The following is a 26,787-nucleotide window of genomic DNA, read 5'->3' as shown; positions in this document are numbered from 1 at the left end:
CTCTTGATCATTAGTTTATTTGTTTTTCAGTCTTGTAACTTAGAAGCAAATAATTTATTATTTTTTTATCTAACTATACCAATTTACTTCTAGGATTCTGCTAAACTTTTATGCCCACAGCCCCATTTAAAGATCCCTTAATTTCTGTCTTTCTTTTCCTCTCCACGCTTCATTTGTATCTCTCCATCTTGAATAATGAATGGTCTTCAGGCTGGTGAGCTCTCAGTGATTAAGAGCCTTAACTCCAGCATAAGCAAGCTTCTAGGTCTGCATAGCTCATAGAGACTGGGGGATAGCATCGCACAGCAGTGCACTGGAGAGGACGTTAGAGGGAAGCCTTGGGACAGTAGTTCCACTGTCACAGTAAAGCATCCAGTAAATCTTCATCTCAAGTCCTCAGTTTCATATTTTAGTACTTGAGACTTAAGTACCTGCCCATCCTCAGTTACAGGAATGTTACACAGCTTACATGTGATGAAATTTGCTCGAAGGCTTTAGAGATGTCCAGGCCCTAATTTTATTTTGTTTTTGGCTTTTGTGAGACAAGGTCTTTCTATGTAGCTCTGTCTGTCTGGAATACACTATGTAGACCAGGCTGGCATGAAACTCACAGAGATCCTCCTGCTTCTGCCTCCCAAGTGCTGGGATTAAAGGTATGCACCACCAGCAACAGCTTAAATTTTTGTTAGTAGTTTGCATGTTCTTATCAGCCATATCCAAGTAGTAGTCCTTATAGACATCTATTAAATAATTCTTTTCTGGTTACAAAATAAATACTTTCAGCTTCTATCAGCTCCCAGGTTTATTTGTTGGGTTATATATTAATTTGTAGTCTGTTGCTTCTGATCCAGTTCCTATATCTCTTTGCTGAACTATTCTTCTAGTGTAGCTTCTTGTCTGGGGACATTTAACATTGTAGGCTGTTGTTTCTACTGCTATCCCAGATGGCCCTATAGCTTTTAATAGAATTTAAATGGTGTCTCTCATCTTCTACCATCCTTTCTGTACATTATGTACACCTCATCCATAAAGCTAGGTCAGCAACTTTTATCTTTTCTGTCTGATTTTGAAGCTGCCTTGTATTTCATCAGAAATATCCACCCCCAGGGTGTTACGTTTCCAGCTATGCATGCCATGTGGTCTTCCTGGGCCCCACCTCTTGAAAGAAGCAAGCTGCTTACCATTTCCTACGCAGGTAAGATAACTCTCCTTACAAAGCTTTTGCTGTAATTTGATGCATATGTACCAGTCTTGAGGCACATATCTGCATGCCAGATCATTCAGTGTAGGTAGATGCCTCTTCCTGGGAGAAATAACCTTACTATCAGTTTTTCTCTTTGGCCCAGAAAGAGAATAATGTTCCACGATTGACTGATACCATTTCCTCTGCCTGTTGTCATTTATCTCAAAACATGTTGCCTTTTCAGAAGTTGCAATTTATAAAATAGTTCCACAGCTGGAAAGAAAAATTATTGGTTTTGTTCCTTAATTGTGATTTTGTTATTATTGTTGTTGTTTGGTCATTTGGTTTTGAGTCATTTGTTTTATAGTTGGTTTATTTCTTTGGAGACAGGGTTTCACTATATATTCTTGGCTGGCCTGGGACTTGCTATGTAGACCAAGCTACCCTTGATCAGATAGAGATCTGCTTTCTTCTGCTTCCCAAGTCTTGGGACTAAAGGCATGTGCCACCACGCCCAGCAAGATTTATTTCATTTTTAATTCCAGGGTGTGTGTGTGTGTGTGTGTGTGTGTGTGTGTGTGTGTGCCCGTGCGTGCGCGCGCGCGCGCGTGTGTGCATGCGTGCATGAGTACAGCTGCCCACAAAGGCATCCCCTAGAGCTGGAGTTACAGGCAGTTGGGAGCTACCTGGTGTGGTCACTAGGAGTTGAATTCAGTTGGAAAAAAAAAAAGAAATGTGTGTGTGTGTGTGTGTGTGTGTGTGTGTGTGTGTGTGTGTGTGTATGTATATGTATGTATTTTATGTGCATTGGTGTTTCGCCATGGGTGTTGGGTTCCCTGAAACTGGAGTTACAAGACAGTTGTGAGGAGATAAACCACTCCAGAGCTGGTTTCAGGGAACAGAATCTACTGTATTGCACATGAGCAACCACTGATATATTGGAAGCCTATGGACCATGACTGGTTAGCACATTTCCTCGGATCAGAGAGTGAGTGCTCACACCACCAAGGAGATGTGGAGAGTGCAGACAGGTACTCAGTGGCCACGCAATCTATTTTTCATGCTTTATCTCTGCCCCTTCCTTTTACCCAGTGATGCTCCAAAGGCATTGTCTGCTCTCCTGTCCTCAGTCCTTCATTCAGCCTATTACTACTTCCTGCCCTGGTTTTGTTCTTGGTTTTGGTTTTTGAGACAGGGTTTCTCTGTGTAACCCTGGCTGTCCTAGAACTCACTCTGTAGACCAGGCTGTCCTCAAGCTCACTTAGATCCACCTGTCTCTGTCTCCTGTGTTCTGGGATCAAAGGTGTGTGCCACTGCCCCCAACTATCACCACTTCCTTATTGCCTTTCTTAGTTTCTCTGGGACTGAATCTCAGCCATCTTTTCAAAGTATGGTTGCTGCTCTGTGTATCTTTCCCTCACTTCAGGAGGTTAGAACTAACTCTCATGTTTGAACTCGGCATTGCTCTGTGGCTCTTATACTTCCTAATATAGAATAGTTGTTGGTTTATATCAGTCTGCTACCGATGATCAACATATGGGATCAGAAGTAATGTCTAAAACAGATTATGGTGACATGTGTCTGTAATTCCCATACTTCAGAAGTGGAGGCAGGAAGATTAGAAGTGCCAGGTCATCCTTAGCTGTCCTAGACTGAGACCCTGACTTTAAAAGTAAATAAATTTTATCTAGCCAAGCACAGTAGTTGATACCTGTAATCAGCACCTGGAAAGATGAGGCAAGAGCATTTTTGTAGTAGTTTGAGGCAAGCCTGAGCTATGTAGTGAGTTCAAGAACAGCCTAGGCTACAGGGTACAATCCTGTCCCAGTTTAAAAAAAAAAAATAAAAAAAAAAAAAAAAACAGACTATCTTTAGCTCCTGTCACATTTAACTAAAATGTCTTCAATTTTCTGGTTAAAATGTATTATTTATAAAAGTCATTTATAGTATATAAAATTATGAAAAGCCTCACTCTTATTTCAGCAAGCGTGCCCATACCACTGGCCTATGTCAGCCTCTCTAGGCTGGGGTTGCAGTGTGTACCACTATGCTGCATAGCTCCCAAACTGATTGGTACTTCCTATTCATCACTATTTGCTTAGTTGTAACTTACATAACTGCACTTGTGTGTGTGTGTGTGTGTGTAAATGTATATGTATATGCTTTACATTTTCTCTAGAACATGATCCTGTAGGAGCATGCTGGATTTTCTCTTCACATGAAGCTGCTTTTAATTCCATCATTCTTTCTGTCCTGTATCCTGTTCCCCACCCTTAAACAGTAGACCTTTTGTTTGTTCACCTTCTGTGTTGACCTAGGAGCACAGCTTGGGACAGTAATCTCACTTCCTCTCTCTGGAATAATTTGCTACTATATGAATTGGACTTACGTCTTCTATCTTTTTGGTAAGTATACAATTTTAACTAAGTTATAATGCAAATTCAAAGTGCAATAGTAGTTGGTTACATTTAAATGTGATTCTGTCCTCCCAACTTTCTAACTTAAAGATTTCATAACTGAATGTAGGAGTTCCTAAAACCTTAGTAAAAGATTTCTGAACATACAGTGTGACCAAATGTCAAACATGTAAGGACTCTGAAGTTCTGACAGCACTAGCCCATGGTGTGTCAAGTGACTTCACTGCAGCCTAGGTTCCACACAATACTGGTAAAGGCTGCCTGAAACACCTCAGATTCAAGAGCATTGTGTGTTATGAACTGTAATGTTTTCACTGTGCATTCAGAGCCTTCGGCTGTTCTGGAAACATGATAGTTACTGTGGAAAATAAAGGACAGTCTTCTACTGTAATTCTTCAGCATGTATCATATCAAATCACTATATCTTTGGATTGGATTGAAGTGTTTGATTTTAAGACTTAGTGAGTTAAGATTCATAGAAAGAAACATTCAGTGAGTTTTGGCTTCAAACTTCAAAGAGAATTTCAATTTTTTCTTTTTTATTTTTCTCTTTTTCTTTTCTCCTTTTCTTTTCTTTTTTTTTTTTTTTTTTTTTTTTTTTTTTAAGACTGTGTTTCTCTGTGTAACATGTGTAACAGCCCTGGCTGTCCTGGAACTCTGTAACAGCCCTGTCTGTCCTGGAACTCACTCTGTAGACCAGGCTTGTCTTGAACTCACAGAGATCCACCTGCCTCTGCCTCCTGAGTGAAGGAACTAAAGGCATGAGCCACCACACCCATCCCTGACAATTTTTGGAATGGCCCTCAGTGTGCTTCTGCATTTTATACTAACCCATGCACACAGTGTTCTCAGAGTCAGCCTTCACAAGATAAAGGCAGCTCAGAACAACCTTGAGGATGCTCTGCATACTGCAAGTCTGCAAGTTCGAAGTAGTTACCCAGTATTTAACACTTTATGTGTCTCGCTATATAAATTATCTTGTATCTTTCATAAGTAGTAAAATTATATGAGTAATAGAACTTAAATTCCTTTTGTTATAAGTAAATATTTTATTTGTCTAATGCTTTTATATACTCGTATACACAGAGTTGTATAAAAATTTCTCAGAAGGTTTGAGGTGGTGGTGGCTCACGCCTTTAATCGTAGCACTTGGGACACAGAGACAGGTGGATCTCTTCGAGTTCAAGGCCAGTCTGGTTTACAAAGTTAGTTCCAGGACAGGCTCCAATACCACAGGGGGAAAAAAATTCTTAGAAGGAAAGGGGCCATAAGTAGGAGCTAAAGAAGCCCTACTGTTACTCATTGAAAGCCTCACTGCCCAAACCAGTGTTCTAAACACTGAAAACCTGTTTCCCAGGTTGTTAAAGTCGATAGGGTCTAGCCCTGTTTGACCTGTTAGCTTTGCATGTGCTTCAGAAGAAACTAATGTTGAATCCTGGACTTTAGTGTCACACTGTGAAAAGTCACTATTTGGGAGTTATGAAATTGCATGTTTTTGAAAATATTTTTCAAGCAAAATAGAGTGGTTCTTGCCTCAGGGATTTAATCCTTTTCCTTTCCCTTAGTGTGAAGGCATTTCATTTCTCAGACTGATTGACAGAATCATAGGAAATAGGCCTTTAAAATGAATGACTGTGTGTGTGTGTGTGTGTGTGTGTGTGTGTGTGTGTGTTACAGAAATTTATTCTTGAATAAAGACAAAATATAGATTTAATATTTGAACATCAGGGCATGGGAAGAAACAGCTTTCTTTTCTGGATTATGAAAATGTTCTGGAATTAAGTATATTAGCAAAATGAAACAAGTATATATAAAAAAAATTGTTCTGAGCCAAGAATGGCAGTAGTGGCACTTTGGATCTCCAAACAAAAGTGTATAGCCCCTGATTGGCAGAGTATTGTGATTGAGGTATCTTATCAGACTGTATTTGAGACTCATGGTCATACATACCTGTCATCACAGCAATTGAGGCAGGAGAATTACCTTATGTTTAGCCTGGGCTTCATAGTGGATACCAAGCCAGCAAGATCACTGTCTCAATCATTCCCCCAAGTGCTTAGAGAATAGTAGTTACTATTCCATTGAAGATCTGAAGCTTGAAACTAAATCTAATTTTACATTTTTTATAGATGTATAATCTTCTCAAGATGTGTACAAAATGCTGTTGATATATTCAAATTTAACTATCATCTTTCTATTTTAAGGTGTAATTGGAATAGTTTGGTTTATTTTATGGATGTGGATAGTCAGTGACACACCAGAAACTCATAAGACAATATCCCATTATGAAAAAGAATACATTGTATCATCATTAAAAAACCAGGTATGGACTTTGACACATGTTAAAAATTAAGATAACCTTTGAAATAGATCTCACTGTTGTTGCACATGCCTTAAGCAAATTAGAATGAGCAAATGAAATAAATGTCTAAAATAGGGTCTGAAAAATGTCTAAGATTAATTTCTTCTCATGGTCATTCTGGGAACGAAGGGCATGGGTTAGTAGTGGAACACAAACATGTGTGAGTCCAGTAGATGAAACTGAGGATAGACAAAGAGGTGCCATTACTAGCCCCCTTGAATTGCGGAATTCTTCCTATGTGACTATCCAGCATACTCCGGGACCAACCCATTTATTAACTATTAATGATTTAAACTTGGCGGTGGTGGTGCATGCCTTTAATCCCAGCACTTGGGAGGCAGAGGCAGGTGGATCTCTTTGAGTTCAAGCTCAGTCTGTTCTACAAAGTGAGTTCCAGGAGAGCTAGGGCTGTTCCACAGAGAAACCCTTTTTCAAAAACAAACAAAAACCAACAGGCACAAATATATTAATAATTTAATGTCTGTTTCAGAATAAAACTGAGCATAAATAGAGATTCTCATGTCTTTTAAATTAAAATTTACTTTTTTTTTTTTTCCTTTCGGTTTTTCGAGACAGGGTTTCTCTGTATTGCTTTGGAGCCTATCCTGGAACTAGTTCTGTAGACCAGGCCAGCCTTGGAACTCACAGAGATCTGCCTGCCTCTGCCTCCTGAGTTCTGGGATTAAATAAAATTTACTTTTATATTTTTAAATTATGTATTGTCTTTATGTCAATACGTGCATGAGTGCAGTTACCCTCGAAGGCCAGAGGTGTCAGGTCCCCTGGAGTTACAGAATAGTGTAAGCCACCCTGAGTGGATGCTGGAGACCAAACTCAGGTCCTCTGCAAGATAAGTATGCAGTCTTAACTGCTAAACCTTTTCTCCAACCTTCTCCTATGGCTTCCCTCAATACCCCTGCTCAGAAGGTCACATTTACAAAGAGCTATCACCCGCAGTTTTCCCACCAGCCTGGCCCCACAGCCGCATCAGTACCAAATAACACACAGAGACGCTGTATTAGATATAATGCTGTTGGCCTGTTACTAGAGTTTCTTATTGGCTAGCTCTGTCTTAAATATTAACCCATTTCTATTAATCTAAGTGTTTCCATGTGGTCTTATCTTACCTGAGAGAGGGTCCAGACCTCTTCTAAAGTCTTTACATCTTGAATCTCCTCTACTACATCTCCCAGACTCCTCCTTGTCTCCTAGTCCTGCCTAGTCTTGCTTTCCTATTGGCCAACAGAGATTTATTCATTAACCAATAAGAGAAACATTTACAGAATGACATCTCCCATCACCTCCTCTTTTCTGTTTAAATAAGAAGGATTTTAACTTTAACATAGTAAAAATATATAACAAAACAGTTATCAAATAAGAATTATTGTTAACAATATTTAGTCCATTAACATTTAGCAAGATTTAAAGAAAATATTCCATCATCTAGCCTATCTTTGTGAGTCTAAAGTCTTATATGTAACTTATTTTTAATCCTAACTAAGGAAAACTGTAACCATAACTATCTGTCTTCAACTCCTTCAAAGACCACAGAAGGATAGTATATAAACTCTAGAAATGACAGAGACAACTCACTGCCTGGTCAGTTACCTGAAGTTCTTCTGTAATGTTTCATCTTCAGCCTATAGGACATAGTGTGTCTTGCAGACTCCTCAGCAAAGCAGGAAACTTTAAACTGTCCACCTGTATTAGCAGTTTGTCAGTCACTTTTCTCTGAGTCCTACAGAGTGTCTGGCAGACTCTTCCATGAAGCAGGAACCCTGTAGCATGTCCATCTTGTATCAGCAGTCACTTTTCTGTGGGTCCTGTATGTCCAGTTTATACAGCATGAAGTCAAATAGTCCAGACAAGAGAAGAATCTTGCCCAAATGGTTAGTTTTGCCATATTGGAAGCAAACTTCATAAGGAGTTTTTCCCATGTCCATCTTCCTTTCTGACACAGGTGCTGTTGTCAGGAGCAGTTGTGCCTCACTGTTAAGAAAAACCCTAAACCATTTTAAAGCCATATTCTGTAGATCTTTGAAGAATGCCTATCCATTTGAAATATATCTCTGTATATCTAGAAAACTAACAAACTTAACTATAAATTTTGACTATATGGGTAACTATCTATAGTCTGTACTAATTTACATATTACATTTTTAAATAAGCTATATAAACAATACCTAAACAAAAGGAGAAATATACTATCACAAAAATTGTATCAATAAATTTGTATCAAATGAAAATCCATTTTTTTAAAAAAAAGTATTCATTTCTACACCATAATCCCCTTTTTACCTTTAAAAAGAGATTGGATGTGATCATTAACCATTTATAACCAACCCCATTTAAATGAAAATAAATATTTATAAACAATATTTGGGAATTTGGGCATCGTTCTTTCCAAAGTACTTCCTCCTGGTAGGGGGCGCTGTTTTGGGAATTCATAAGAGGACTCAGAAATCCTGGCTGTAGTGATTTGCAAGACTGCCTTGTCCCAGCTGTTTTGAACGTTGGATCACTGTTTCAGGGGGTGTTTCTTGATCAAACCATATTAGTCTGGAAGGAATCCATACCTTTTCATTTTCTGTGGAAACAAAAATAGAAAATCTTTTCCCCAGTAACATGTCCTTAGACTTAAATTTTGAAATCAAAGCATTTTGAAAATATATAAATTGGATTAATTCAGGAGCATTGATAATCAAGTGTATTTTAATAGTTGTTCCTTCCTTAACAATTGAGCAATTCAAAGACAACACAATAACATACAGATTCCAGACTCTGTGTAGTTTCGGTTTTTACGTGGCTTTTTTATTACTGTTTCTTTTACTTCTATTTTTTCATTTATTGAGACAGGTTTCTCTGTGTAACTTTGGCTGCCCTGGAATTCACTGTACACCAGGTTCACTTTGAAATCACAGAGATCTGCTTGTGCTCTGCCTCACATGTGCTGGAATTAAAGGAGTGTGCTACCCCACTCAGCTACTCTCTTTTTATTTTTTTAAACCACTTTATCCTGTTTCTTTTTCTTTCCCAAGCCTACATTATTTTAAAACACACTTGTAAACCTTTAGAGGTTTTTCTTTATCTTAGTTAAACAACAACATTACTAAAATGAAAGCCATGGCTGTTTTAGCCACCATCTATCCAAGATGGTGGAGTATGTTTACTGCCATCACTGAGAGCTGTGTTCACCACCTTGGTCTATGCTGCCATCAAGCAGCATATTGCCAGCTTGGAGATATGGTCACTGACACTTCCAGCTCTTGTTGTACACACCATTCAGTTGTTAGCAGGGTCTCTTAAAAAAAAAAAAAAAAAAAAAAAAAAAAGAGCCATGCTGTTTTTTGCAACTTATGCTTAAAGGAGCCACGCAAACCTCTGCTTATCTCTAGCAAAACAGAGCCCAACCGAGGAAAATACTGCTACCAAGAAGCCTTGCTTGTCTGTGTTCTTTTGTTTTAAAATCCCTTTTTAAGCGTTTGTCAAGTTTTAAGTTCTTAGTACCCACGTTGCCACTTTGTTAGGAGCAGTTTTCCCGCCAGCATGGTCCCATAGCCGAGTCAGCCCCAAATAACACAGAGATGCTGTATTAGATACAAAGCTGTTGGCCTGTTACTAGCATTTCTTATTAGCTAGTTCTGTCTTAAATATTAACCCATTTCTATTTTTTGTTTGTTTGTTTTTTTTTCTGATTTTGTTTTTCGAGACAGGGGTTTCTCTGTGGTTTTAGAAGCTGTCCTAGAACTAGCTCTTGTAGACCAGGCTGGTCTTGAACTCACAGAGATACACCTGCCTCTGTCTCCTGAGTGCTGGGACTAAAGGTGTGGGCCACCACTGCCCGGCCAACCCATTTCTATTAATCTAAGTGTTTCCATGTGGTCTTATCTTACCAGAGAGAGGGTCCGGATCTCTTACTCCTCTCACGTCCTACATCTTGACTCTCTTCTACTACATCTCCCAAAATCCTCCTTGTCTCCTAGTCCCACCTATCTTGCTTTCCTATTTGCAAACAGTGCTTTATTCATTAACCAATAAGAGAAACGTTATTTACAGAGTGACATCTTCCATCAGAGGGCTACATAGAAAGCCCTCCCCTGCTTTTCATTCTTCATCCCTGTTTTCATCCCTGAGATGGTAATATTGTCCAGGCTAGGCTCAAACTCCAACCTCAAGACACCCTCCAGCTGAAACCTCCTAACTAGCTGCGGCTGCAGGTGTGCTGAACCACACCCAGTTTGCACTGTTCTTACAGATCTTACAAAAAAAGATTGAATAATGAAATACAGATTCTAATAAGACCATCCAGCCTCGTGTCAGCTTCCAGCTGTGATAACAACAGTGTTCTTATTCATTCATGTTTGTAACCACACTGACACCTGTAGCTTTCATGACAGTCAGAACTCTACTGTGTTTATGTTTCCTCTAAACTCAGTCATAGGTTCTTTAGTTCATATTTTTAATGAGACAACTAAAACTTGTTAGTTGTCTTGCTATTTAGCCTTTCAAAGGAGTTGATTAGAATATACTGGCGCTCTGGGCTGTTTTACCTAATATGGCATGTTTGTGGTTAAGTGTCACCACAGCTGTAGCTCCTCCTAATTTCTCCTGTCTCCTTCAGCTTTCTTCCCAGAAAGTGGTGCCATGGTTGTCCATCTTGAAGTCACTGCCACTTTGGGCAATTGTCGTAGCGCATTTTTCCTACAACTGGACCTTTTACACTTTACTGACGTTATTGCCTACTTACATGAAAGAAATCCTGAGATTCAATGTTCAAGAGGTGAGCAAAAATAGTCTCTGCTTCCTGTGTTTTCAGAACTGCACACACAATTCCTTCTCACCTAAATCAAACTCAGTCATTTCCTTCTGTGCTAACTGGTTATGTCAAAACTTGACATGGGCTAAGGTGTTTGAGAAGTGAGACCCTCACCTGTAAGAATGCCTCCTTAAAGAGAAAGCTGTAGGCAACCTGTGAGGCATTTTCTTAATTAGTGATTGATTGGGCCCAGCCCATTGTGGGTGGTACCATCCCAGGCTGGTGATCCTGGGGGTCTGTAAAAAAGCCATGAGACCAAACCAGTAAGCAGCAGCCCTCCATGGCCCCTGCATCAGCTATTGCTTGCAGGTTGCTACCTGTTCTGCTCCATCCTGAGCAGAGTTTACAGGCATGTGCCATCACACTGACACTATTTTGTGTTTGTTGATTCTGCTGTTTTTCCTTCTTTTTTTTTTTTCGGTATGTTTAAATCTTTTCTTATCATACTATTTCTAGATAGACATTAAACCCAGTGCCTAAAGCATGGCAAGCATGTAGTCTGCCTCTGGGTACCCTCTAAGTCATAGTTCACATCATCTTTTGCCTTGTATTCCTTTACATAAAAGTCCTTCTAGTGCCTAGTAACATGCCAAGAGAGCAGATGACAAACACAGATGCCTGAAGGATCATAGTGGTGGAAGCCAATGAGGTCACACTGGGAGAAGCAAGGTTCTTGGGCACAGGGTACTGTACAGCATTCTTTAGAGTCTGAAGTATTTACTTTATTTCCAATTATGTGTCTGGGGGGAGGGACATACGTGCTTTCATGCAGGTGCCCTAAAGGCCAAAGATACCTAATCCGTCTAGAGCAGGAATTAAGGAGGTTGTGATCTACCCTGACAGAGGTGCGGGGATCAGAACTGAGAGAGCAATGCACCCTCATGACTGCTGAGCTGTTTCTCCAGCCCCAGGAGTAAAGGTGTAGAAAATGAGCCTTCCCTGAAGTTACCCTTTTCTGTGGGTTCCACAGTTAGGGAGAAACGGAAAAATGTTGTCTATGGGGAGATTGAGAAACATAAAGAAGCATAACATAAGGAAGTTTTGATGGTGTTTTTCCTTTAAAGTGGAGGAAAATCTAAAATCTTTAATATAAGCACAAAGATCCCAACAGAGAGAGCTTAAGTGGAGGGCCCACTCAGCAGACAGGCACTTCCAGGCAGGCCTGAGAACCTGACATCAGTCCCCAGATCACACAGTAGGACCACAAAACAGTTGTCCTCCGACCTCCACCTGTGCACTGCAGCACACACATAGGTGTGCACACAAAATAAAATTTTAAAAATGGTAGTTTTGTTTTGGTTTGTGGTGTGGTGTATGTGATTTTTTTCCAGACACTTATACAACAGGCTGGCCTTGAACTCACAGAGATCCTCCTGCAAAAAGAAAAAGAAAAAAAAAAAAAAAAAGACATGAACATTTCTTAAATAACTGAAGACTTCCTTCTAGTTGAGTCAGTACCAAATGAAAGTGTCTAGAGACACACATATTTGGATGATAACGATAACTGCAGATGAGTATCCATAACTGTGCTGGCTTATAGGAAGAGGTAGAGTGGAGACTAGTCTGAACATGGCTTTTGGGTAGCTGGCAATGCTCTACTTGGCATGGATGACTTTCAGATCTCCAGTTTATTAAACCGTGCATTTGATTTTTTTTATTAAAAAAAAGTTAAAATTTTGGAGACTAAAACTGTTCTAGAGCTAGGGGTGGATACATGCTAGGGAGGTGGAGACAGAAATAACAACAGCTTGTTCTGTGTGAAGCAGTGCAGGCTGATTGGAAGGCTTTCCAAATTCAAAGTAGCATCTTTGATGAACAGAACAAACAATACTGTTTCCCCATGAGACCAGCTAGTGCAGGATTGGGTAAACAGATCCCTGCAAATGCCAGATGTACTTTCTGTGATGTATGAACATTACTGACACGTTACACCACCATACAGCTGCTGTTTTCAAGTAGTCGGGGTTGACTGTGACTTGTGCGTTCTACCATAACTAATCCCCAGTCTCCTTTCCCCTTTCAGAATGGGATTTTATCTGCATTGCCTTATTTTGGCTGCTGGCTCTGCATGATTCTCTGTGGACAAGCTGCTGATTATCTAAGGGTCAAGTGGAATTTTTCAACTATAAGTGTTCGGAGAATTTTTAGCCTTGTAGGTAAGTGAGATGAAGGGAGTTTTGTTTTGCTTCCTTGTTATGTTCGTAACACACCAAACCAGTTGCCTCTGATCTCTAAGATGTGAGAGGTCCCTGCATACCAGCTGTTTTACAGTATACGAGCTGGGTATAAGGGATGAGTTCCACAAGACTGCCCTCTTCCTCTTTAGAGGCTAGTCACAAGACCTGGACTGTGACCTACGCTTTTAACTAACTACAAAGCAGGGTTCAATTAATTTGCTAGGCTGACTGTTTCTATCTACTCATTCATTATGAAAGGTACTACAAGGGGCACAGATGCATAGCCAGATAGAGATTGTCAGGACAAGGTCTGTAGGAAGGGCTGTGTGTGAAGCTGCCTCACCATCCCTTTGTAGGTACACCCCTCCTCCCAGTGGGGGCCTCCACTGGAGCTCTGCTGCTTAGAAGCTCAGCTAGACCTCACCCTTGTCCTTTGGTTTTGCTGTTAGTTGGTTATTGCTTTATTTGTTTGTTGACACAGAATCTGACCATGTGTCCAAGCTAGTCTGGAACTCACTGTATAGCTCAGGTGACCTTGAACTCAAAGCAGTCCTCCTGCTTTGACAACCTGAGTGCTGGGATTACAGGCCTGGTTACTGGGTTAAGTAGAATTTCTGAGACAGATTCTCCATGCTGTACCTGAGCCTGGCTTAAAAATTCATGCCCTTCCTGCTCCAACTGTCCAGAGCTAGGATTACAGACCTAGACTACCACACCCGGCTCAAACCTCGTCCTTTTGAGTTTCTGTAGAGGCTTGATTATGCCAGCATGATTAAGTCAGTGGACACTTGTCTATGATCCCAGCACTTGGAAAGTAGAGCCATCAGAATCAGGGGTTCAAGGTCTTCCAGCTTGGGCTACCTGAGACCCTGTCTCAAAATACTGGACAGAAAATACTCTCTTGGACCACTGGTCCCAATGTTACCAGTGATGTTATTAGCAAACAGAAGACAATCTTAATTACTCCAGAAGTTCCAGAGGTGTGAGGACTCTGTGCCAAGAACAGGAGTATAGAGCAAGAATGCATGTTTCTTCATGTCACAGTAAGCCAGAGCAGCAAAATGGAGAATAATCCTTTAACTAGCTCACATGACTTTGTTCTTACAGCCACAACTGCGTGCAAGGCATCTGCCACCCTCTTCTGGCCTGTGCAGGGACCAGAGATACATGCAGCATATACAAAAGAACACAGTTTAAGTAACTTTGGTCTCAGAATGGTGGTATATATCCTTAATCCCAGCACTCGAGAGGCAGAGGCAGGCAGATTGATCTCTGTGAGTTTGAGGCCAGCATGATCTACATAGTAAGATAAGATCCTGTCTATTAAATAAATGTAAAATTGCAGGCTGGAGAGATGGCTCAGCCTTTAAGAGAACTGGCTGCTCTTCCAGAGGACACTAATTCAATTCCCAGCAACCACACGGTGGCTCACAACTGTCTGTAACTCCAGTTCCAGGGAATCCAATGCCCTCTTCTAACCCCACGGACATGATATATACACAGTGCACAGACATACATGCAAGTAAAACACCCATTCTCCTAAAATAAACCTTTTTTGTTTTTCAGTTATACTGTGAAAGGACCCGTTCTAGGTAAATTCTGCAAATACCTGCTGAACACCCACTATAGGAGATGCTTTCCTGTTCAAGTACTGCTTTGACTTTTGCTGCACATCTGTAAATGAAATTTTCTCTTCGGGCTCAGTCCCTGTGTTGTCGTTCCGTCCCTTGTCACTCCCTTCCCCCCACCTGCCCAGTGTAATACATATGCTCTTTGTTACCAATTCTTAGAACCAAGATTGATCACATTTCTGACTTCATCCAATAAAGTTTATTATTTTTCTAAGGGGGGGGTGCACTCACATACCTGCACAAGTTTGTACCACTGCAGAAGTCACTGGATCTTCCTGGAGCTGGAGTTACAGATGGTTGTAAGCCACCCGACATGAGTGCTAGGGACCAAACTCCGGTCCTCCAGAAGAGCAGGAAGCACTCAGCCACTGAGCCATCTCTCTAGCCGCCACCACCACCATAGAGTTTACTGTGTAATTTATCTACTTTGATTATGTGGATTTTATCATACTGTATCAGCTGTTGCTTCTCCCTTAAACCCCATCATTCAGTCTTTCTCCCCTTGGTGGTCAGCTCTGTAGATGTACACTGAGCCCTCATCAGATGCAGAATGAATAGCACTGCAGAGGGAGGATTTCCTTTTCTTATTGCATGAGTTGTCCATGTTGCCTGGCCGGCTTTCTAGTGATGAAAGTAATATAGACCCTTCTGTCTTCCAGGCAGTTCAGTGTTCCTACAGTAGGTGGCACCGCTATCCAACTCAGGTTTGTACAGTTTTAAATAGAACAAAAACAATAATGGTGCTCCTTTTTCTCATTCTACTTTGTAACTCCAGGAATGGTTGGCCCTGCAGTTTTCCTTGTCGCTGCTGGATTTATAGGCTGTGACTATTCCTTGGCTGTTGTATTCCTAACCATATCCACGACACTAGGCGGCTTTGCCTCTTCTGGATTTAGCATCAACCATCTGGATATAGCTCCTTCGTAAGTACAAATACAAAGGTTTGCTGGGTGGTCTTTAATTTCCTTCCTTACTATCATATAAAACATAGATAACATGAAATTTGCCAATTTGGCCATTTTTTAGTACAGTGCTGGTCCAGAAGGGCACGCCACTGCTATGCAGCCATCACCAGCTGCTGTCTCTCAACTTTCACATCTTCTCCAGTTGGAATTCTGTGTCCATTCAGCCAACAACACTAATGACACATCTTCCCCTTCCTGAATCCTGGCAGCCACCATTCTTATTTCTGCTTTCCGAGAATTGACTATTAGAGGAATGGCTTTACCTTTTTTTTTTTTTTTTTTTTTTTTTTGCTATATTTCAGTTTACACAACTACAGTGCTTGGGTCCCTACGAGTTAGACTGACAGCTCTGTGAAGGCCCATCCTCGGGAACTACAGTGGTGCTGGGCACATAGGTTTGATTGGACAGATGAATGACAAAGCGCTCTTTGTCAAAAACAAAGCTGAAAATTTAGTTCAGTGGGTAGAATGCTTGCATTGGGAAGCTATAGGTTCAGACTCCAGCATGCATAAACTAAGCACTGTTACACACCTGTAGTCCCAGAACTTGGAAGACGAACAAGAAAATCACAAGTTCAGGACCAGTCAAGGACACAAGAGACTATGTCTCAATAAATAAATAAATAAAATGGGGCCAGAAGGATGACTTAGAAGGCAAGACATTTGCCAACAAGAGTAATAACCTTGGGTCTAAATTCTGGATCTCATGTTAGGATAGAAGGAAACAACCACCTCCACAAAATTTCTGACTTCTACATACACTCTGGGTGTGTGCAGGTGTGTGTGTGTGTGTGTGTGTGTGTGTGTGTGTGTGTGTGTGTGTGTGCGCGCGCACGCGCGCGCAGGTCCATGCGTGTGTGTTATGAAATGGAGGCAAGAGGAGCAAGACTTCAGGTTCAGCCTTGGCTGCAATTCAGTGCCAACCTGACCCATGTGAGACCCTGTCTCAAAACAAACAAACAAACAAATTACAAGGAGTAGAGCCATTGACTTTCCCTATACACATTTCAAGCATTATGTTCATGTAAAACACAGGTGTCTAAAACTTGGTTGCTTACTAATTACTTACACAAACATTCTCGTTTGTCCTAAAAGTTGTCCAGTGAGGTAGGTGGTTGCTCTTGACGTATTCTATATAAACTCAGGTTCAGGAAACTGAAGTGCCTTATCTTATGCCACACAGCTAGCAAATGCTAAACCTATAATCTATACCTAAAATTCATACTTTAAGCCCAAAATTGTTTTTGCATCTACCTCTCTGGAAACATTCTTTGAACAACAAGAGTTCTAAATCCCTTCTGAGATGGTAAAGGAAGGGACTAGATTGAGTACTTTACCTCCAGAAGATTTGGGGCACTTCGTTTATTAAACATAATGGCTGTTTATTTGTTATTAGAATAGTGGGATAGTCTTTAACTCTCTGTGAACTGCCACAAACCACACCTAGCTAGACGAAAGAGACTCCAATCACTGTGACTTTACCCTGTTCTGCCCCCTTTCAGTGAACACCAAGAAAAGCCCTTGTCCATAGCTCTCATCCCCTGAGCAAACCTCATGAGGCCTGGTGGCAGGCACATTCCTGTAATCCCAGCCTTAGGGAGGCTAGAGCAGTATTACAGCAAGTTCAAAGCCAGCCTGGGCTACATAGTGAGGCTCTGTTTTAAAATTTGTATAGAAAGAACCTGAGGGGACCTTTGAAGTTATCTTAATCTGCTCTCTTATAAAAAAAATTTAAGGGGGCTGGAGAGATGGCTCAGTGGTTAAGAGCCTGGGTCTTCCAGAGGTCCTGAGTTCAATTCCCAGCAACTACATGATGACTCACAACCATCTGTAATACGATCTGGTGCCCTCTTCTGGCCTGAACGGATAAATGCAGACAGATTATATACATAATAAATAAATAAATCTTAAAAGAATAAGCATTTTCTTAAAAAAAATTTAATCAAAGGAAGTCAGAATTAGAACTTAGTCTTGGTGCTTGACTAGTAGAGCACTTACCTATGTATGTGAGTTACTGAAGTCAGTCCCCGCTGAAAAAGAGTAAAATTTAACCTCCACAGTAAGGGGTGAACACCTTCAGACTGGACAGACTTAGAGCCCCACATGTGACCTCTCTTATCAGACACAGATCACCAGCAGGATGTAGTGGCTCACACCTCTAACTGCATTTTTAGTCACAAAAGTAAATTTCTGATGTTGGAAAAACTTGCAATATGCTACTAACGACATTAACAGTAAAATATAAAGAAAAGAATCAGTGAGCTTTTCAAACTAGGAAATTTTTGTTGAATGTACATATCGGTGAGGTGTGAACTAAAGGAGTTTAATACTGAAAGAAAGGATAGTTGTAAAAACTAATTGCAGGCTGCCAGTAGTGGCACAGGCCTTTAATTTGGTGATAGTTTGAAAGATATAGCTATAAAAATAACACTTCAAATTGAAAGAGTCAAGGTACTGGAAGGGGACAGAGAGATGCCCATTTTATTAACAAAGAGCTTCATAGTGACTGGGGCATCCCTGGCTATATGCCTAGTGAGTTAAAAGATAGCCTAGGCCACATGATACCCTGTCTCAAAAAAAAAAAAAAAAAAAAAAAAAAAAAAAATAGCAAAGAATAGAGCTATTGATTTTGCAGTTGTCAATTACCACTCTACCAGTGTATAGACACAATTGTCTGGTACTTGTGTCTAGTCACTTGTACAAATGGTATCCTGTTTGCTCTGAAAGTAGGCTAAGGAGGTAGGTAGGTGTTCTTGACCATTTCAAGGCTGAGAAAATGTCAGGGTTTAGAGTAGGAACCAAGCCTCATTACCCAAAACAGACTCAAGAAGATAGACAATAATTTTAAAATTGAGGGTCTGGGCCAGGGCTCAGTGGTAGAGAACTCACTTAGTATGAGCAAAGTTATGGGTCCAGCGTCTAGCACTGCAAACAATAAAGACAGGAAATACAGTGATTAATGCTGTTCATTAAACTCAAAAAAAAAAAAAAAAAGGGAATCTGGAACAGATGAAGCATGTTACCATTTGTGTAATTTATAGGAGCATAGAGTTTTATGTGGGAAGGGTTTTGAGTAATCCTAACAATGTGCTCTAAAGAGCAGGGGCATCAGCTGAGAGCTGATGGAAATGTGGAATCCTGGGCTCCACCACAGACCTACTAACAAGGATCTACTCTCTTCTTCATGAAAGCAAAGCAAATGCTCTTCACCACTGAGCCATCTCTCCTCAGCCTACACAAAGTTGATCTTACTATTAGATGCAGTATGTGAAGTACTTGGAAACCGTTCCTCATAGGTTTCCCAGTGAACAGTCGATATTCCTATTAACATGGAGAATATTCATGGTATTTTCCAAGCCCTTCCATGATCCTCCTTGCTGGGATTATGCTATGGGTTAGTTTTACTGCCTGGAACCTGGATAGATTTTGAGTTGTTATGTCAACAGGCATCTCACATTGCAGTCCCAGAGAATACTGGCTGACTGAATCTGTGCAGTGTGTTCTCCCATCAGCAGGCTTCAGTCTTCTCTGACACTTCCTGGCCAAGGGTAACATAAATATTTGAATGGGTTACTTGGTGCTGACATTTAGTGTTTCACAGCAGTTAAGATCTGTCAGTGAAAAGGCCTGGCAACATTGTAGGTTCCTCCTCCTGCCAAGGTGCTAATGGTTTAAAGAAGGGGGGAGAGGAGAGCTTGATTAATTTAAGATGTACTTCCTGAGGGGAATGAGCCAAAAATATCTTGGCTTAATTATTGTATGGTTTGTGTATGGACTCAATGCATAAATATATGGATGTTTTTAGATAGCTGAATTAGGCACAGCAGAATTATTATTATTATTATTTTGGAAGCCATTCCATTTAAAATGAGAAAGCAGCCAGCCTGGTCTACAGAGAAAATGCCAGAACAGGTTCCAAAGCTACACAGAGAAACCCTGTCTCAAAAAAAGAAAAACAAAAAATGTAGAAAGCAGCTGGACATGCCTTTAATCCCAGCACTCAGGGGCAGAGGCAGATAGATCTTTGTGAGTTCAAGGACTGCTTAGTCTACAGAGTGAGCTCCAGGACAGCCAGGCTACACAAACAAAACCTGTCTTGGAAAAGAGAGAGAGAAAGAGAGAGTTTTCAAGATAAGGGCTTAAGAAATGGCCCAGCAGTAGGTGACCCAGTTTCATTTCACAGTATCCACATCAGGTGATATAAACATTGATGAGAGTACCTGATTCCCTAAGATTTACCCTTAAAATAAATCACTGTATTTGAAAAAAGTTTTCCAAACTTACTTAAGAAATCTTTCCATAACATTCACAAAGTAGACCTATGTCTATTGGGACATGTGTGAAGATTTAAGTGTCAGCGAATTAGTGAAACAAGTGGATGGTGAAATTATATATGATCTCATGTCTAATTACATGACTTGGAAATATAAGCATACACAAACAGTAATGAGTATATTTACCAGGGTGCTAATTAGATGGTTATTTCTATATCGTGGTTTAATAAAAATCAGGATAAACAAATAGGCCAAATAGATGTTTATTCAGGGAGAAATAACTTACAACCTAGACAGATGAACACCAGCAAGTTCCGCTGGATAATCTCCTGCCAGCAAAAGAGTGTTCGAGGCTCCTCCTCAGACCTAGTTCCACAGGTCACTTCCGCCCCTGGCTCCACCCCCCAATGGGCGTGGTCAATGCCACAAAAGGAGACAAAGTAAATCTCCCACTACATTTCTATATGAAAGAATTATGGACTTTTATAGTCTTATTTTTTTGTGTGTGTGTGTCTGTATAGTTTTCAAATATTCTGGAAGCTGGTGAAACAGTTCTGTGGGCAAATTAGCTTTGCCACTAAGCATGGTGACCTGAATTTGGTCTCTGAAACACACATAGTAGAAAAAGAAAATCAAGTCCCAAAGTTGTCCTCTAACCCCTGCTAGCATTCTATCACACACACAAGCACACACAAAAAATAAAAATTTGTAAATTTTTTAAAAATCTCATTCAGCTTTTGCCTTAAAATCCTGATCCTCCTGACCTTCCTTTCTCTGCCTCCCTAAAGCTGTGGTTAAAAGTGTGTTCCACCATGCCCCAATACAATTGTTTTCACTTTTAAGCTCCTGATAGATACAGAGACAACATATACAAAAGTTCCCTGATAAAAGAAATCATATCATCGACCTTGTTACTCTCAGTGGTGTTTGATGGGCCTTTGTGGTCATTTATTTTTATTGCTAGCCTCTGCTACTGACCTATCTCTCTAGGCTGAACTGACCCACCTGTCTCTAAGATTGCTCTCTTTGCTCAGGCATAAATACTTCCTGGACCTTAACAGAATTACATGTAAGGCTTTTGCAAAGTACAAAATCCTGGTTCAGTAAGTTATGGAGATAGAATGTCTCAACACAGCCTGGGAATGGAGGAGCTGTCTGTGAGGGGAGCTAACCTATAACCCAGGCCTCTGTGAAACTCTCTCCCCAGGTATGCCGGCATCCTCCTGGGCATCACAAACACATTTGCCACTATTCCCGGAATGACTGGGCCCATCATTGCTAAAAGCCTGACCCCTGATGTAAGTAGAAAATTTGCTTGGAAACCAAAAAGATTTGGGAGTTTCACATCTCTGTCAAATTTAGTATATTGTAATGATAAAATTCTGAGCATTTATTCCTTATGAATTTTTTTAAAATGTGTATTTGGGTGTTTTGCCTGAGTGTTGTCTTTGTACCCAAGGAAGCCAAAGAGGGAGGGCATTGGATTCTATGGCCCTGTAGTTACAGGAGATTGTTAGGCATCGTGTGAATGCTATTCTTAGTCATTATGTGGGTACTGGAAACCAAACTCAGGTCATCTACAAGAGCAACCAGTGCTCTTAACCACTGAGCCAACTCTCCAACCTTTTATGAAATTCTTTGTGATAAAAATACAAAATAAAATAAAGTTGTATTGAAAGCCATTGCTTATTAGGTAGGGATGTGGGTAAGTGACTGGGAAAAGCATACACCTTAGTGTTATACCCTGTCTGTGTGCACCATGAGGAAGGAGAGAGACAACACTTAGAGTTCCACCACTTTTAATAATTCATCATATAAGCTGGCTGCAGGACAAGGACTTTGGAACCTTGTTTCTCCTGATAGCCTCGAGCTATCAGGGGACAGAAGCAGGGTTTATAAGCACAAAAACCACAAGCATTTGTTGCCTAGTTACAGTTACAGTTACAGCTTTCACCAATCAGGAGTCAAAGATTAGAGACTTACTTTGTTCCATCATTGTCAACCCACACAAAGGTAAGCCTTTTAGTACAACCAACCAGATTCATTTGTTCTTTCTGTTGTTAGGAATATCATAATGTCTTAGAGAACTAAGGGGCATAACAGACTGTTCTGTTGTCTAAGGAGGAGGTGGATCAGCCATTGGAAGGTTCCCAGCTCCCCTAGAGCCTGGGAACTTGAACTGTGTTTCACTCTAGAGGTAAAATGAAAATGGCTGTATTTAGGTCAAGGTGCTTTTGCCTGCTCCCTTCATTAGTAGATGAGAAGGCATATTGTTTTCAGACTGGATGTGTGCCTCAGTTAGTAGATTGCTTCTCTGGAATGCATGGAGCCCTGGGTTTCATTCCCAACATAAAACTGGGCATAATGGGGCACACTCATAATCTCAGCACAAGAAAAGAAGAAAGTACACTGTTTCCACAGAGCACTCTTTGGGGGTTAGGCTGAATAACAAACAGAATTACATAAAGATCTTTATCCCAGAACTCAGTACGTTGGCCAGGTGGCTAAGGAGGCAGTGCTGAAAGACAATCAGGAATTGAGCTCCATAGGAAGACAGTATGAGCCTAGGCCACATATGACCATCCCAAAAGCAAATAAGTAAATGGATCAGCTAGGCACAGTTCCACAAGCCAGTAACCAGCACTCAGGAAGCAAGGGCAGGAGGATTGCCTCTAGTTTGAGACCAGCCAGGGCTACATAATGAAAGCTTGTCTCAGAAGAGGGAGGGAGAGAGGGAGGGAGGAAGGATAGGAAAGAACTTAGTTGTGTAAAGACAAATTACAGGAGACATTAGGAAAATTCCTAAATCCTAATGATAGAACTGAATATATATTCAAACATGGATATATCTAGCAGCTGTTACCCACATAGCAGAACACTGCCCCTCAACAAGGTAGGACTCCTTCCTGCCATTCCTCCCTCATCACTAAGCACAATAGCCATGAGCTTTGTCTGAGCTTTTTATAGAAACTCATCAGTGTACATTGTCTGTCTTTGTTGCTTATGTCTATATTAGTACAATGGTTCATCCTCACTGACATTTGATACTGTACTAAAGAATGCTCCATAGTCCTGCTGCAGCTGAGTATTCAGTTTGTTCCAAGCACAGACTTTTATGAATGACATTTCTATTCTTAGAACCTTGCATTTTCATCCTTTTTTTTTTTCAAACAATTTTTTTCATTGTATTTTCCTTCCTTGTCCAGAACACTATCAGAGAATGGCAGACTGTGTTCTGTATTGCTGCTGCTATTAATGTGTTTGGTGCCATTTTTTTCATCCTGTTTGCCAAAGGGGAGGTGCAGAATTGGGCTCTCAGCGACCACCATGGACACAGAAACTGAAAATGACGACAAATAATAATTAATGTATTTTTATTTATCGTGTAAACTGAAAGTGCCTTTGGTATTTTAATGTGTAAGCATTCTCTGTGACAAAAATAGTACTCATATTACATTTTTAAGGTAATCATGAAATGTTACTAGTTGCAAGACTGTTTAAAATGAGCTGTTTTTAATTATTAATAATGTATCTGCCAGAATTTATACTGGGTTCACATACCCAGCTGCAAATCAGGCAGCATGATATAACGGAGGGCTTAAGACATTGGTTCTAGGCTGGGCAGTGGTGGCACACACCTTTGGGAGGCAAAGACAGGTGAATCTGTGAGTTCGAGGCCAGCCTGGAGAACAGAGCAAGTTCCAGGACAGCCAGAGCTGCACAGAGAAACCCTGTCTGGAAAAAAAGAAACAAACAAAAAAAGATAGTGGTTCTCAACCTGTGGCTCATGACCCCTTTAGGGGTCAAATGACCCTTTCATAGGGGTCACCTTAGGCTATAAGAAACCACAAATATTTACATTACAATTCATAACAGTAGCAAAATTACAGTTATGAAGTAGCAATGTATCAGTTTTATGGTTGAGGGTCACCACAACATGAGGAACTGTATTAAAGAACCACTGGCTTAAGAAATCAAGCTGAAATGGACCCTCCCCCGTTAGTACTTGTCTAAATAGATTAGATAAATCATCTCATATCTTGTTAAATACCTGTTTTTGTCTAGTTCCCTCATAAAAACTGTTGCCAACTCTCCCTAACACATGAATCTCAGACACATCTCCATAAAGCCACCAGCCCCTGTAAGACTTTGCCTGGCAGCTGGACTATAGGATCTGTGCCCAGACAGCTGCCAAGAATTCCTTCCTTGGCTTTGGGGCTGGAGTGCTCAGCAGTTATCAGAGATGGCTTCCAAGTGCAGGGCCAATGCCAAGTGTTGGCTGACACTCTTTCCCTGTGGCTGTTAATATGTAGATAAAGCCCTAAGTGGACCAGAGAAGTAGGATCCACGGCTGCTGTCTTGACACTGCCAGCCTGCCCTTGGCAGCGCCCAGGCCTAATTACTGGCAGGTGAGCTACAAAGCAAAAGTGTGATGACCAGTCAATTGGAGATAACATCTTCCTTGATTAAAATGACTTGCACATGAATCAGTATAAATGTTTACATTCAGTTTTTCTAGCTACATTAGAATTTGTTTGTTTTTTGTTTTTCCAGACAGGGTTTGTCTGTAACTTTGAAGGCTGTCCTAGAAGTAGCTCTTATAGACCAGGCTGGCCTCAAACTCACAGATATCTGCCTGCCTCTGCCTCCCGAGTGCTGGGATTAAAGGCCTGTGCCACCAACACCCAGTTTTGGAATTTTTTTTTTTTTTACTGTTTTAAGTTTTTCTTCAGTCTCTCTTGATTTTTGCTTCTAGTTACAATTTAAAGTGACTTTGAGAACTAGCAATTTGGCTCAGTGGTAGAGCGATTACCTGGGACCATGTTCCATCCAAGGGCAAAACAGAGCTAAAGGGCACAGCACCTGGAACAGTAGAATCACCTTCACCATGCTTCCCAAAGCTAGCTTCCAGAAGTTGCAGCTAGCCAGTTTCTGGTGGTTGTGGGACATACTGTAAGAGTTACCTAAGGACTGAAAGTCTGCCTGACGTTCTGTTATGTGTGTTCCAGCACTTAACCTGTAACAGTTTAACATGTGGTTGGCATAACACAGTGTAAATGCAGTTACATAAATTTGTTTTTAAATTTGTAAATATAGGTTAAGTTACCATGTGACATTTCTTTTATAAATCATCAAAATAAATCATTTTGCATTAACTCTGTGTTTTTAAGTTATCTTATGTATATGGTATGTGTGTTTTGTGTGTGTGTGCTATCTGTGCACTACCTTCATACTTCCTTCCCAAGGTGGATCTTTGTGAGTTCGAGCCCAGTCTGATCTACTGAGCTAGTTCCAGGACAGGTTCCAAAGCAATAAAGAGAAACCAAAAGAAAAAAGCAAACAAACAAACAAACAAAAAGAATAAATCTCAGAGCAGGAAGAATACTGGGGAAGCAGCAGAAACACGTCACAGTCTCATATAAGCAGTACAAATTCGTCACTTCCGCTGAAGAATTACAGATGTGTAAATTTAGATGTTTCTGCATCTCAGAGCAGCCTCAGGCTGTTCTGCCAGCTGTTAAAGTTTCCCTCTAAAGCAAAACATAAAAGATATTTCTAGACTCTCGTCAACAGAGAGCAAGATGAAAAGATGTGAAAGGCCATAACTTTCCCACCCTGAGGAAAACACAGATGATTTTTCAGGTGTCTGTCTGAGTCTATCTGGAGGATGAGAAGGAAACAAGTGCCACCACTCTCCAAAGCATCAGAAGCGCGATGGTTTCACAACCAACAATATCAGTGTCTAAACATCCACCCCTCCCAAGGCCTGCAGAGACTACCTACTGGGCCCTAGAGATAGGAGGAGGAACAGTCAGAATTATGTTTTGAGGCTGAAAAGCTGAAACATCCTAGCATTTTCAAGTATGGATGCCTGTCAGGATCAAGCATGTCCTCTCATCTCACCACCAACAATCCTAGTCTAAAGCATTTTATAATTTTTCTCAGCAATCAGAAATACGGATTTTAGTTATGTTGAGGTCGATAGCAATCTAAATATGATAGTTGGGTCTTTTTAATGTTAAGTCGGTTATGTGGTGCCTGTGATGGAGACATGACATTTTAAACTTCCAAAGCTCTTAATTTGACTTTCTAGCCAGTGACTGTGGGAAAGAGTAAAGGCATACCATTACTTATTTCCCTCAGAGTCAATCCAGGAGAGCATGAGGGTCCAGGGGGGTGTGCATAACTGTCACCCACAGTCAGGAGTGTCAGGAGTTTCAAAACATTCTCAGCTACTTGGTGAGTTTGAGGCCATTGGTGGGGAGGGGGGGGTGATCCCTTAGGGAACTACTTCTTAGGATAGTTAAGCTGGCTGTTCCAGAGAATTTGATTAGTAGTGTGAAACCTGCCCAAGCGTACTGGTCTCTCTGGCCACTGGTCACTTACAATGTGCCCCTCTTCGGAGGTCCTTTTAACCACTTACCACTGTTACCTTTCACGGTGCTTCACAGTCTGTAATCAGCACTGCCTGTTTTCTTCACTCTGTATGTCACATCTGACTTCTTTCAACACAGATCACAAGGGCCAGGAGGTAAAGGACAGCTACAGGAGAGATTCCCTTCACCCAAAGATTCCACTGAGTTAATGGATAACAGACTGAAGGGAACTTATAACTTCTTATCAGTATGGGAGGTCAATATCTAACCCATTCAAAGAGTTTCTGTAGCTGGACAAAAGTAAGAAATATAAATAAGCTGTGGGTGGCAGTCTCACCCACAATCCTAACAATGGAGAAGTGAAATGAAGGAACCAAAAGTTTCCAGTCATTCAGGCTACACAGCAAGTTCACAGCTAGCCTGGGATACCTAAGACCCAGTCTCAGAAACACAAACAGGAAAGGGAAAATGAAGGAGCAGTAAAAAGACAATTCACTTAGTAGCAGACCATATGTCTAAAAAGCGTATGAAGGGATGGGCAATATTCCCAGGGACCAGAGACAGCGAGTAGGGGAAGCACACACT

General features: G+C 40.8%; 1 protein-coding gene across 1 annotated transcript in view; it reads left to right on the top strand.

Moving 5' to 3' along the window:
• Slc17a5 (solute carrier family 17 member 5) overlaps positions 1 to 24,887 on the top strand; it is a 35,576-nt gene extending 10,689 nt beyond the window's left edge. Inside the window, exons 4-11 of the mRNA XM_051178906.1 lie at positions 1,108 to 1,195; positions 3,502 to 3,588; positions 5,805 to 5,923; positions 10,584 to 10,742; positions 12,802 to 12,934; positions 15,362 to 15,509; positions 21,033 to 21,123; positions 23,032 to 24,887. Coding sequence (XP_051034863.1) covers positions 1,108 to 1,195; positions 3,502 to 3,588; positions 5,805 to 5,923; positions 10,584 to 10,742; positions 12,802 to 12,934; positions 15,362 to 15,509; positions 21,033 to 21,123; positions 23,032 to 23,169 — 963 coding nt within the window. The 3' untranslated portion in view covers positions 23,170 to 24,887. The remainder of the gene's footprint in view (positions 1 to 1,107; positions 1,196 to 3,501; positions 3,589 to 5,804; positions 5,924 to 10,583; positions 10,743 to 12,801; positions 12,935 to 15,361; positions 15,510 to 21,032; positions 21,124 to 23,031) is intronic.
• Positions 24,888 to 26,787: the final 1,900 nt, after the last annotated feature.

Source organism: Phodopus roborovskii, unplaced genomic scaffold (genome assembly GCF_943737965.1).
Source record: "Phodopus roborovskii unplaced genomic scaffold, PHOROB, whole genome shotgun sequence".
Taxonomy (NCBI): domain Eukaryota; kingdom Metazoa; phylum Chordata; class Mammalia; order Rodentia; family Cricetidae; genus Phodopus; species Phodopus roborovskii.
The sequence above is the reverse complement of the archived record's forward strand: the minus strand, read 5'-3'. Positions and strand labels throughout refer to the sequence as shown.